The 12,824-nt window shown below is 41.5% G+C and overlaps 1 protein-coding gene across 2 annotated transcripts in view; it reads left to right on the top strand.

Annotated features, from left to right (window-relative positions):
• The window catches only part of WDR59 (WD repeat domain 59), an 84,032-nt gene that overhangs the window by 38,173 nt on the left and 33,035 nt on the right, over positions 1-12,824 (top strand). For both annotated transcript variants that reach the window (XM_046682272.1, XM_046682273.1), the window contains exons 9-14: positions 1,677-1,754; positions 3,745-3,901; positions 7,312-7,391; positions 8,659-8,791; positions 8,922-9,046; positions 10,589-10,753. In XM_046682272.1, coding sequence (XP_046538228.1) covers positions 1,677-1,754; positions 3,745-3,901; positions 7,312-7,391; positions 8,659-8,791; positions 8,922-9,046; positions 10,589-10,753 — 738 coding nt within the window. The remainder of the gene's footprint in view (positions 1-1,676; positions 1,755-3,744; positions 3,902-7,311; positions 7,392-8,658; positions 8,792-8,921; positions 9,047-10,588; positions 10,754-12,824) is intronic.

Below are 12,824 nucleotides of genomic sequence, written 5' to 3'. Positions count from 1 at the left end.
AATCTGTTCTCCATCTCTCCAGTTTTGTCTTTTTGAGAATGTCATTTAAATGGAATCGTGCAGTATATGACTTTTTGAGATTGGCTTATTTCACTCAACGTAATGCCTTTAAGAACCATCCAAGTTGTTTTAAGAATCAATAGTTCGTATACTTTTCACTGCTGAGTTATAATCCACTATATGGATATGTTACAATTTATTATCCGTTGACCCATTGAAGGACATTTGTGCTATTTCCAGTTTTTGGTGATTGGGAGTAGAGCTGCTATGAACGTTCATGTACAGATTTTTCTGTGAATGGAACTTTTCAGTTTTCTAGGACAAATATGTAAGATTGGGATTGCCAGGTCATATGGTATGTGTGTGTTCAACTTTTTAAGAAACTGCCAAACTGTCTTCCAGAGTGGCTCCTGTCAGTCATCCATTTTTGAAAATCATTTCTTAATACCTAAATAGTTCAGGGTTTCCGTTGTGGCCCTCCTGCCTTTGGTGCGCTGCCATCTCCCACTTTCATGACGGATGCTTGAGCTCTAAGTGTGTCTGTCTCTCCATTAAAAGCATAGGCATGTCTAAAGCAGAGTTTGTGTCTGGCTCACCTTTGTGTCTCTACAGCTTCAAGTTCTACGCCTTCTGTGTTTGAGGGGGTGAACAAGTGTGTATGTGAGTGGGTTGATGCCCAGTCGACTACACAGTCACTTTTATCCTGTGTGACCTTGGGCAAGTTACATTGTTTAGTAATTTAGCTTCCAATTTGTTAAAGAGACTAATAACACCCATTATGTGGTTGTTATAATGATTAAATGGGGTAAAAAAACTTAAAGCTCTAGGGCCTGGCCTGGTGGCGCAGCAGTTAAGTGTGCACGTTCCACTTCGGCGGCCCAGGGTTCGCCAGTTTGGATCCCGGGTGCGGACATGGCACCACTTGGCAAGCCATGCTGTGGCAGGCGTCCCACATATAAAGTAGAGGAAGATGGACACAGATGTTAGCTCAGGGCCAGTCTTCCTCAGTAAAAAGAGGAGGATTGGCAGCAGATGTTAGCTCAGGGCTGATCTTCCCCCCAAAAAACCAAAAAAACTTAAAGCTCTAAACATCTATCTGAAATGTAGTAAGTAGTCAATACATTTCAGCTGGTTAAATTATCCTACGGGGGTAAAAGTGATACAGGATAAAAACGTGTCACTTTTACCTTTCACGTACAAGGTTGTTTGTGTATGTGTGCGAGGAAGATTGTCCCTGAGCTAACATCTGTGCCAATCTTCCTCTATTTTGTATATGAGATGCCGCCACAGCATGGTTTGATGAGCGGTGTGTAGGTCCATGTCTGGGATCTGAACCTGCGAACCCCGGGCCGCTGAAGCGGAGCATGAGAATTTAACCACTACACCACTGGGCAGGCCTTACAAGGTTGTTTAATAGGCAGGCTGACAGTGATCTGCCTTGGAGGGTGGTCCTCATGAAATCCGGAAATTCTCCTGTAGTGTTTGTAAGTGTGAAAGGGCGGTTGTCTTTGTGTCTCTGTCACAGTAGCATACCTGTGGGGGCTGACTAAAATGCACTAGTGAATGTATCTTTAGAGGACAAAAAGCAGTGACTTTGAAGGCTCTGCTTATTTCAGTAGTTGAGTTTTTTTAAAATGGCATTTATCTCACAAATTATCCTGCTTTCTTTCTTCCAGTTCTGGGATTACCGCCAGCCTCGGAAATACCTCAATATTCTCCCTTGCCAGGTGCCTGTCTGGAAGGCCAGATACACTGTGAGTGAGACACCCTTCCTCTTGCTGGGAAACTTCATCTTGGTGTTCCAGACGCAAGGAGCCAAGGGACATTTTCTCTTATTTTCTTTCTGAGGCAGTTTTCTCTTTCTGTCTTGGTTTAGGGGTGGGGCAAAGGTAGTAATGATGGCATAAAAGCTGTTATCTATTTAAAAATTTTCCCTTAGAATGTAGAGTAAGAATCTGTATTAGAATTGCTGACCATAGCTAGACTGGGACGCTAGGCAGTGTGAAGGAAGGGGGTCACTAATGGCAGGGGAAGAGGGTGAGATGGAGGCAGAGGGTTGAGAGTCTTGAGGTCAGTGGATTGCAACGGAAAGAACTCTGGCTTTAGTCAGAAGACCTGAGTTTTGGGCCCGGCAATACCATTTAATTTATTTTCCCGGCTTTGGTGAGATATAATTGACATATAACATGGTATAAGTTTAAGGTACATAACATGTCGTTATGATAACACTTACATATTGTAAAAGATTACCACCATAGCATTAGCTAATGCCTCCATCACGTCACTAATTACCATTTCTTTTTTGTGGTGAGAACATTTAAGATCTACTCTCTTAGCAACTTTCAAGTATCTAATACAGTATTCACTATAATCACCGAGCTGTACGTTAGATCCCCAGAACTTGTTCATCTTATAACTGGAAGTTTGTACTCTTTGACCAACATCTCCCCTTTTCTCCTACCCCCAGCCCTTGGTAACCACCATTCTAGTCTCTGTTTCTATGAGTTTGGCTTTTTTAGATTCCATATAGAAGTGATACCATACAGTGTTTGTCTTTCTCTATCTGACTTTATTTCACTTAGCATAATGCCCTCAAGGTCCATTCATGTTGTCACAAATGGCAGGATTTCCTTCTTTCTCATGGCTAAATAATATTCCATTGTGTGTAGCTAAATAATACTCCAAGTGTACAATTTAGTGGCATTTAGTACATGCACAATAGGCCTTCTTTTTGAAAATTTGTATGTGAAAATGCTTTCTAAACCATTTATGGGGTATAGGCTATTATCTGCCTTCCAGCAATTTTTCCATTGCCACATTGATAGCTGCTGATCAAAGATAATATATTTCCTTTAGTGTGAATTTGAAAGGAAGCAGAGGGATGCATAAAGCTACCTTTGTACAAAGGCTGTCACCCTGTGGCATTGTGGAGCAAAGAAGATAATTTGGGTATTAAGTAGTTTTTGCATCTGGGAGCACTTGTCAAGAAATCAGACATTGTTCTTATGACTTGAAATACCTCTCTGGATTAATGTGTTTGCTTTAAAAAATAAATAGAGAAGTCCGGGAGTGCTGCCAGGAGAGGGGAGATGAAGATAAATGTGCTCTTAGGTGACTGTGGTCTGTTCCTTAAAGAACAGAGTCTAGTTATCAACCAAATGGGCCCCTTAGCTACCTAGCAGATTGGGTGGTGATAAGTAAAACCTGTCAGTCCTGAAATTGGAAGGTTTTCCTTTGAATGACTGTGTGTTTGAGGCGGTGGGAAGGTGATGCCCCATGTGGATGGTGTGCTTCCGGTGCATTGTCACATGGCAGGAATTATGTTTCCTGCCCTGGGGTTTTCCCCAGTGTGCTTTGCATACTCATTCTGAGAAAGCACTTCATAAGTCTTAGCGGGAACTCATGGAGAGTAGCTAGCATATGAAACAGCGTGTTCCAGTGTGTAATAGTTGAGCCATTTGCTTATTTTAGGTTAAAAAAATGTTTTTCTCCAAGTGTTTGACTTATCTTTATTTTTCACTTGCTGTAGTCCCTTCCATAGGCAAAGAAAAAGTAAAAGGAAAGCAAAAGAAAAATAGATGTGATGGTCAACTTATGGAAAAATTTTGGAAAAATTTTCCCCAGATGGGTTGAGGCCTTTCATCATCTAATTGATTTCAGTTAGGAAAGGATTCCAGCTTTGGTACTCAGGACTCAGCTGATTCTCCCTGGCATAATCAGCTGCTTTTTCCTTTCTTGCTGTAGCCCTTCAGCAATGGATTAGTGACTGTGATGGTTCCCCAGCTGCGAAGGGAAAATAGTCTTCTCTTGTGGAATGTCTTTGACTTGAACACCCCAGTCCATACTTTTGTGGGGCACGATGATGTGGTGCTGGAGTTCCAGTGGAGGAAACAGAAGGAAGGTGAGTGGGACAGGAGACAGCTGCCTGATGTCCTTCTGAGCCCTGTTCACCAGCAGCTTGAGTCAGGTTGGCCGGGTGATCCAGTGAGGAGGATGCACAAGCAGGATTGGACTTTGGGAACTCGAGTCAGGGGACCACTGCCTTTCACTGTAGGTGGGTATGGGGTGTGCAGCTGTGGTTCTGCTCCCAGGTTCTCCCCCTCATCTCTTGTGTTCAGGGTAGTCATTCTCTTGCATGGAAGAGATCTGTAAGAGTTTGATGGACTTGCTGTTGGATCATTTCTAGGGTTGGAAGTCTGGGGTAACTACCCTTAGAAGTCTCCAGCAGTTGCCCTCTGTTGATGAGGGAGACCTGAGTCATCATTAGCGCTGCCTACTACATATTCCCAGTTTTCTTCACAGACACATGGTGGTATTTTACCTTGCATCCCCTTGAAGATAGGTTTGGCCAAATGACTTGCTTTGATGGTGAAACATGAACAGAAGTGAGGCGATCTCTTCTGGTTGAAGTATTAACAGCCAGTTTGCCATTTACACACTCTCTTTGCTTCTGCCACAGCAACTGGCAAAACTCCAGATGGCACTCTGCCGTCAGGAGTGAAGAGGAAGTGGAGATGTAGAGTGAGCAAGAAATCCTTGCTTTAAGCCACTGAGATTTTGGGATTGTTTGTTATTGCAGCTTAATCTCATCAGCCCTCACTAATGCAGGGTCATAAGCATAATGAGAGTTAGGAAGCCCTTGGCCTCAATTTCTCTACCAACTCACCATGCAGATTTAGTCGCAGCCTCTCTTTTCTTGAGATCTTACTGTCACACTCGCTAAAGGTTTTACAGAACAGAAGCATATTTCTTGGTCTTTCCGTGTTAGAGAAGGAGGGCCAAGCAGTGGAGCGGTGTGACTTGTCCAGAGTCCCAGGGAAGGTCTCTAGTGGACTGGATCAGAGCAGGCATCTTCTTACCCCAGCTTGTTTGTGACCCTCCCAAGCCTCTTCCATGATGGTTTTTGAAGGGACTCTTTTGATCATTCTGTTAATTTTCCCATCTTTATTTCTGAAATCTCTCTTGCTTCTAGAAACATGAGGCTGCTTGGTCTTTTATCCCATCAATTTGCATGCATGATTTTGGCATGAAATAAGAAGTTTTTAGCAACCCATTTTCAATATCTCTGTCATCTATAAGTTGGTAGGATGAATTGTATAAATTAGGACTATCTAGCCAATAGTGAAATTTTGAGTACAAGTTGCAGGTGTTCTGTAAAATTCCTTTTTATTGTGAAATGTATCATCTATCTAGAAAATTGCATAAAATATGTACAGTTTAACAAGTTGTTATAAAGTGGGAATCAATGTAATTACTACTAAGGTCAAGAATGAGGGGCTGGCCTCGTGGCTGAGTGGTTAAGTTCGTGCGCTCTGCTGCAGGCGGCCCAGTGTTTCGTTGGTTCGAGTTCTGGGCGCAGACATGGCACCGCTCATCAAACCACGCTGAGGCGTCGTCCCACATGCCACAACTAGAAGGACCCACAACTAAGAATATACAACTATGTACTGGGGGCTTTGGGGAGAAAAAAGAAAAAATAAAATCTTAAAAAAAAAAAAAAATGAGAACATTCCTAGAACCCAGAACCTTCCTGATCACAACCCCTCCCTACAAAGAAGTAAACACTGTCCTAATACTTATGATAGTGATTTCTTTTTTTATTTTTTATTTTTATCACCCATTTATGCATCCCCCAGAATAATTTAGGTTTGCTTGTTTTTGAACCTTTTTATAAATGTAATCATCCTGCATGTATTCTTGTATTTTACTTCTTTCTCAACCTAATGCTGCTCCATTTTATTTTTACTGCCACATCTTCTTAGTTTTTATTGGACCACCTTGAGCTTTGATTTTGGTTTTCACTGTGATGCAGGAGCTCTCAGAGAGGTAGGAAAAGAATCAGGATGTTGTGACCAACAGAAAGGATGTTTCGTGAAGAAAACAGCAGTCACTGGTTTCAGGTGTTGCTGAAGGATCATCATACAGAGTAAGAGAAAAGCACTTAATTGTACAAATAGGAAGCCATATGATCATTAAGAGAGGAGTTCCGAAAGCAGATTGAGGCTAGAAGCAAGGTAGTGTAAACAGAGGCAGCAGGAACTGGTTTTGTGAAGGAAGCTGCCTTCAAAGGTGAGAAGCAGACGAAGTTGATTGGCAGAGGCTGCTGCCCCCTCTATTTGAAGGGAAGGAGAAGACGCAAGAAAGGGAGTGTGTGAGAAAGCAAGAGCCCTTTGAAAATGAGAGGGAGTAGGCCAAAGGTACGCGTAGAGGAGTTGGGTTACAGAGGAATTAGGCATAACTTTTCTTCAAAGTCAGGGACCTGAAAAGAGGCCAGTTGTGGAGTCAAAAGTTGTTGACGTGAACATGAGTCTAGATGGTGGAACCTATAGCAGGCAGCGGTTGAGAAGAGTTGCCCTCTCGTTAGGCGCACACAGGGATGTATTAAAACATTGAGGAGTGAAGGCCTGATTGAAGGCAGTGACACAGAGAAGAAGCTTTTGCCCCTCGTTCACCCTGTTAGCTTGGACTGATTTTGTTCTCTGTTTCCTCAGTTTCCCCATCTGTAAAATGAGGGAATTGGATGAAATTATTTCTGAATTCTTTGCTCTCTAAAGATGGCCATGAAGGAGATTCTAGATGCTACATAATTACCCTGAAATGTCCTGATCTTTCTTAAAGCTCTTTTGTAAAGCACCCTGAACCTTTGTAGAATAATTTCCCTTTGACCAAACCTAATATGTGAAAATATAATTCAGTCAATTAAGAACATTAAAGATTGATTATTTGTTTTATAAAGAGATGTGTCATTTTACCAAAAAATTCTTTTAAATAGTAAGATGCCATGATGCGTTTAAAACAATTCATTTTACAAAAATCACATTCATCCCCAGCTCCTCTGGAGCATATGAAAGGCAGAATGTTTGTGGAGGTGAAAGTTTAATGTTAACGTTAAATCCCAGCGTCACTCTTCACCTGCTCATTTGCCCATTATTATTTCATTTCATTTAAGTTTCTGCTCATATGTGACTTCCTCAGGGAGTCCTGTCTAAAAATAGCTCTCTCTCCCATCAGCCTCTGTTCTCTAATCCTGTGTTATTTTTTTATAACACTATCACTACTGGACATTTTATTACATGTTTATTTGTCTATTTCCACCGTTTGAATGTGAGATCTATAAAGACAGAGTTTGTTGTATTCTTGCTGTAGTCCTAGTGCCTAGAACAGTGCCTGGCATGTAGGAGATGTTCAACAAATATTTGTTGAATGGATGAATGAATGAATAAATGAATGATTCTCACTCCATTGCAATCTGTAGGAAAATTGATGTTGAATCTAGAAAAATTTCCAGGATTCTTATATTGTGATTTCTAGGTTCCAAGGACTACCAGCTGGTTACGTGGTCACGGGATCAGACCTTGAGAATGTGGCGGGTGGATTCCCAGATGCAGAGGGTATGTTTTCAATGCTATTGTGGAGGAATGTAACTGGATTCACCAGAAACTTAAAAAAAAAATACAAGATTTGGCATTTGTGGAAGTTAGAGGATACATGATAGGTGTTTAATAAATACTTGCTGGTTGGCCGAGTGGCTCATGTATGCCACACTGAACCTTTGGGGTCTTCAAGAGCCAACTTCAGTATTTAGCACTTCAAGGCTGAAAAGCCTCTGAATGTCTTTTTTTCCTCTTGTCCTGGTATGACAGAGTATGGGTAACATACTGAGCGAATGGCCTATGGGCTTCATTTCTTCTCTTCTAAATTGGCTCGGAATTCTACCCTTGAGGGCTGCAATGTCCATCCATGACACCTGTTCTGGGAAGCCCTTTCCAGTTTTTTCCCCATAAGCGATACCTGTTTCTTAATGAACCACAGTGGTACCTGGTGTGGACTGCTTTTGTGGACCTTGCTTTGCTCTTCCTCATCACAGGGTTCTGTCTTCTCATTTGTGGCTAAATTCCTTGAAGGCAAGAACGTGTCTCACTGGTTTTGCCTCTCTCATAGTGCTCTGTATAGAGTGGATAGAAAATGCAGGGTAAAATTTTCGACACTGCTGAGTACAAAGTCACTCTTGAGCATTTTGGTCAAGTATTGTCTTTCAAATCTATTTTCTCCAGAAAGTACCATTTGCTCCAAATGCTTTGAGGGTTATGATATTATTGGTCTTGGGTTAGCTGATTAACTCCATCAAGGCTCAGAATTTAAAATAATGTTTTCTGAGACTTGTGTAAACTATGAACAGGATGAAAATTTTCCAGGGTAGAATGATAGAGTCTAGTCTCCTGGTATTTAAGCAGGGAGAGTTGGTGATGGTTAAAACCCCCTTTTCTTTTTTCCTTTTTTTTTTTTTTTCGGTGAGGCAGATTGGCCCTGAGCTAACATCTGTTGCCAATCTTCCTCTTTTTGCTTGAGGAAGATTGTTGCTAAGCTAACATCTGTGCCAGTCTTCCTCTATTTTTTATGTGGGATGCTGCCACAGCATGGCTTGATGAGTGGTGTGTATGTCCGCACCTGGGATCCAAACCAGCAAACACCAGGCCACTGAAGCAGAGTGCACAGACTTTACCACTATGCTGCCAGGCAGCCCCCTTTTGATTGTATCAGTTTTTGGCTGACATCTCTATCCTTTATGACTCCCATTTTTGAGTCAGAACTCTAACCAAACGTGATGATCATTTCCACTGACGTCTCTAGACTTAGATCTTCTACCCTTTGTTGCAGCTTTGTGCAAATGACATATTAGATGGTGTTGATGAGTTCATTGAGAGCATTTCTCTTCTACCGGAACCAGAGAAGACCTTTCACACTCCAGATACAGATCACCAGCACAACTCAAGCCATGGGGAGGAAGAAGGTAATTGGTCAAACTGATGTTTTAGGTGAGGCCCTGCTACACATTTCGGAGTTGTGGCAGATACTCCAGAACTGCTCTCTGACTCAATTTCAAAAATTTTTCCAACAATTGAACCTCTTTCTCCTGCTAGTCTTAAAGGAAGACCCCCTGAGCAATGTCCTGGAAGAGAAGAAATCAGATCAACTGGGACTGCCCCAGACTCTGCAGCAGGAGTTCTCCCTGATCAATGTACAGATCAGGAATGTCAATGTGGAGGTGCGCGGGGGTTTACTGAGCTCTCTCAGGCTTGCTCAGAGTGCGTGGGAGAGGGAACTATTTCACCTATGATTTTGGCTAGCAAATTCCTTTGCTGTTCTAATAGGTAAGCGTCTCCTCTTACTTTTTTATTTTGTAGGTTTTCTAAAGAAATAGGTGTTTTACAAATACAGATTTTTTTCTTACCCTGTTATTTTCTACTAAGACGAACCAAGGGATAAACTAATGCTCTCATGTCTTAACATCTCCTTAGATGCTCCAACACCTCATGTTACCATATGTGAAGATACTTAGATCCAGAAGGCTTAGTGGTTTAGCAAAGGTTACTGGTGGTGTAATGGCAGAGCTGTTTGGAAACCAAACCTCTCGACTCTCCAGGGCTGTGTGTGCTATGCTCTACTATCTTCTCTTAAAGCTGGTCATTTCCTCGGTGATTTAGATTCAGAGGAAGAAGGTGACCAAGTCTCTTTGTTCACGTCACACATGGAGAGATTGACTCTTTTCCTTTGGGGCAGGTATTGAAATTCTTCAGAGAATTGAATCTCTCTCTATAAAGAAGTTTTAAAAGTTTATTAGTTTTTCATTTGCCCAGATTCAGGTAACAGTTGGCATGGGTATGTGCAATTACATAATTATCTCATTTGGCCTTTAAAACAACTTTGCAATTAGTTGTTTTATCACCACTTTACAGATGAGGAAACAGAAACACTAAGAGAGAAAGTGGCTTGTCCGAGGCCAGCAGCTGTTTGAGGAAGGGATCACATTTGAGTCCAAGTCTCCGGATTTCCCATGTGTGTCCCTCTTTTCACTTTACTCCAGCTGCCATCTCTAGTTGGCAGCACAAGAAATCCAAAGAGAGAAAGAATTCTCGATTAGTTGGTTATCTATTATCAACTCAGTATTATACTCTCTTTGTCCCAGTTGAGAACAGTGTGGATACCTAGTGATCTAGTTTAAGAAGGCGATCTTGATTCCTTTCCCAGGACTGCTTTTTAAAAATTATTGAGACAGAATTCACAGACCATAAAATTCACCAAAGTGTACAGTTTAGTGGTTTTTAGTATATTCACAGAGTTGTGCAACCATCACCACTGTCTGCTCCCAGATCACTTTCATCCTCTCAAAAGAAACCCTATATGCATTAGCAGTCACTCTATTGCCCTCTCTCCCAGCTCCTGGCAACCGCTAATCTACTTTCTGTCTCTGTGGATTTTTCTAGGAGTACTTTTTAACTTGAGCCAGGTATTTAACTTTTCCTGATTTATTTTCCCATCTCAAAGTATAACAAGTTTCAGCCTATCTCACAGCTTTGGGAAGCTTTTTTGAGTCAAAATACTTTGAACTTATTAAATCAGTGCTAAAAGTCAAAAGCCGTTTTGAAAATGAGTTGTCCAAATCTTCCAAATTCATTTGTGTTTAGAAACTCTCTCCCTTCACCCGGTTACCAGGAGCCTGGAGTGTTCAGTTGGCTTATTTAAAACCATGTGCATCTGAAGACCCTTTGTGGATCATCTCTAACACAGTTGTGGATTTCCCTTGCAGATGGACGCAGCGGATAGGAGCTGCACAGTGTCTGTGCACTGCAGCAACCATCGTGTCAAGATGCTGGTGAAGTTCCCCGCGCAGTACCCAAACAACGCCGCCCCTTCCTTCCAGTTTATTAACCCCACAACCATCACGTCCACAATGAAAGCGAAGCTGCTGAAGGTGGGCATCTGTGTTCACAAATTCTCCTTGACGTTGTAAGAGGAGAGCTCTGTTCATGTGCATCAGTATCTGAGCTGAGTAGTAAATTTGGAAGTCATCTGTTCCTTATGCAGCGTTAACAGTTGCTCTTAATTTTGTGTTGAAAACAGAGTAATGGTTCCTAACCTTTTTTAGGTTATGGACCCACCCTCTTGAAAGTCTAAGGAGAACTATGGGCCCTTCCCCAGAAAAATTTGCACAAATGTTGCGTATATTTTCAGAAATATTGCTTATAAATAATAGACAATTCTGTAATTGCCTATAATCTGCTCACAGATCTCATTAAAGCTGCACATTAATCCCAGGTTAAGAACCCTGCAATACAGTTTCATTTATCTGGAAACAATAGGCAAGATGTATTGTGAAGCTAAAAGATACTTTATAATCAGAAAAAAAGTATGTAAAGTCATTAAAAAATCCGTTCCATAAAAGGAGATATTATCCTCTTAGAATGAGGCTGTCTGGCTGTACGGGCGAGGTGTGCGAAAGGGTGGTGGTACCTGAACGGAGGCCGTACAGCCCATGTCTCCAGGTTCAGAAACTTGATTTCTCAGTTCGTGCAGAACTAATCAGGCAGAATTTCCATGAAAAAGCCTCATGAGCTGGGGTGATACACCTTTTCAGTTTGAGCAGTGTCACCCATGAAAGTAACGGGAATATCTTGGCGAAACCAAGTTGACCTGGATGCCGTTCACCTTTTGCCTAGTTTGTATCATACTACTTGATTGCTCCATCTTCTTGGGGTATGATGTGTAGCCAAGAAATTTTTCAAGTGGTGTAAGGATCTCCGAAATGCTCATTGTTCAGATTTGATTTACATTTTGTACTTAGAATCTGAATATTTCGTTGCCTCCTTTGGACATATAAAAAAGATAGATTTTTCCATTGGTATAAACATGATAGGATTAGGAAGTGTCTTTAAAGGTCTAATTCAATGCTGTCCAATAGAAATATAATGCAGGCCACATGTAATTTTAAATTTTCTAGTAGGCACACTAAAAAAAAAATTAAAAGTACCAAGTAAGGGGCTGGCGCCATGGCCGAGTGGTTAAGTTCGTGCACCCTGCTTCGGCAGCCCAGGGTTTCACCAGTTTGGATCCCGGGCGCGGACATGGCACCACTCATCAGGCCACGTTGAGGCAGCGTCCCACATAACACAACCAGAGGCACTCAAACTAGAATATACAACTATGTACTGGGGGGCTTTGGGGAGAAGAAGAAGAAAAACAAAGAAGATTGGCAACAGATGTTAGCTCAGGTGCCAATCTTTAAAAATAAAAAGCAAGTAAATTAATTTCAGTAATATTTTTATTTAATCCAGTATATCCAAATTATTTGTCATATCAGCATTTAATCAATATAAAAATTATCAAGCTAATCTCTTTTTTTGCTTAGTTTCCTTTCTTTTTTTTTGGACTCAGTCTTCAACATTCAGTGTGAATTTTACACTTAAAGCACCTCTCAGTTCAGACTAGCCACACTTCACATGCTTGGTAGCCCCATGTGGGTAATGACTTGTGTATTGGACAGCACAGGTCCAATTTACATGCCTTTCTTCATTTAGTATGTGTATGTCAGTTTATATCTACAAACCGTGCATTAAAATGTTAGGATTTACATTTTTAAAAAACCAAAAAAAAACATCCATTCTAATTTTCAGTGAAGTGAAATCTGTTGCCCGTGGTTTCTATCACGCAGAGCAATTTGCAATCCAGCTTGTCAAGTATTACTTCTATTCCATGAAATTTCCCATGGAGGGGGTAGGGTGGGGGGAGAGGAAAGGAGAAGAACTCACTGTAAAGAAATGTGCCCTCTCGAACTGTGTGCTAAGAAAGGAAAGGGCTTCTCAAAGAGGGCTCCGAAATGAGTCTTCTCTTTGAGCCTCTGGAGAAGGTGGAAAGTGGGATGTTGTGTTGGAAGCCTCAGACACAGCCGTGCTCCCATCTCCCTGCACCTTCACTGCTCCAGCTGCTTTGCAGAATAAAAGCATTGTGATAAGGAGAAAGAATGTTGCTATTCTTGACTACGTTTT

This window comes from Equus quagga, chromosome 13 (genome assembly GCF_021613505.1).
Source record: "Equus quagga isolate Etosha38 chromosome 13, UCLA_HA_Equagga_1.0, whole genome shotgun sequence".
Classification (NCBI taxonomy): Eukaryota; Metazoa; Chordata; class Mammalia; order Perissodactyla; family Equidae; genus Equus; species Equus quagga.
Note: the sequence above shows the minus strand (reverse complement) of the source record. Positions and strands in the feature narration are given on the sequence as shown.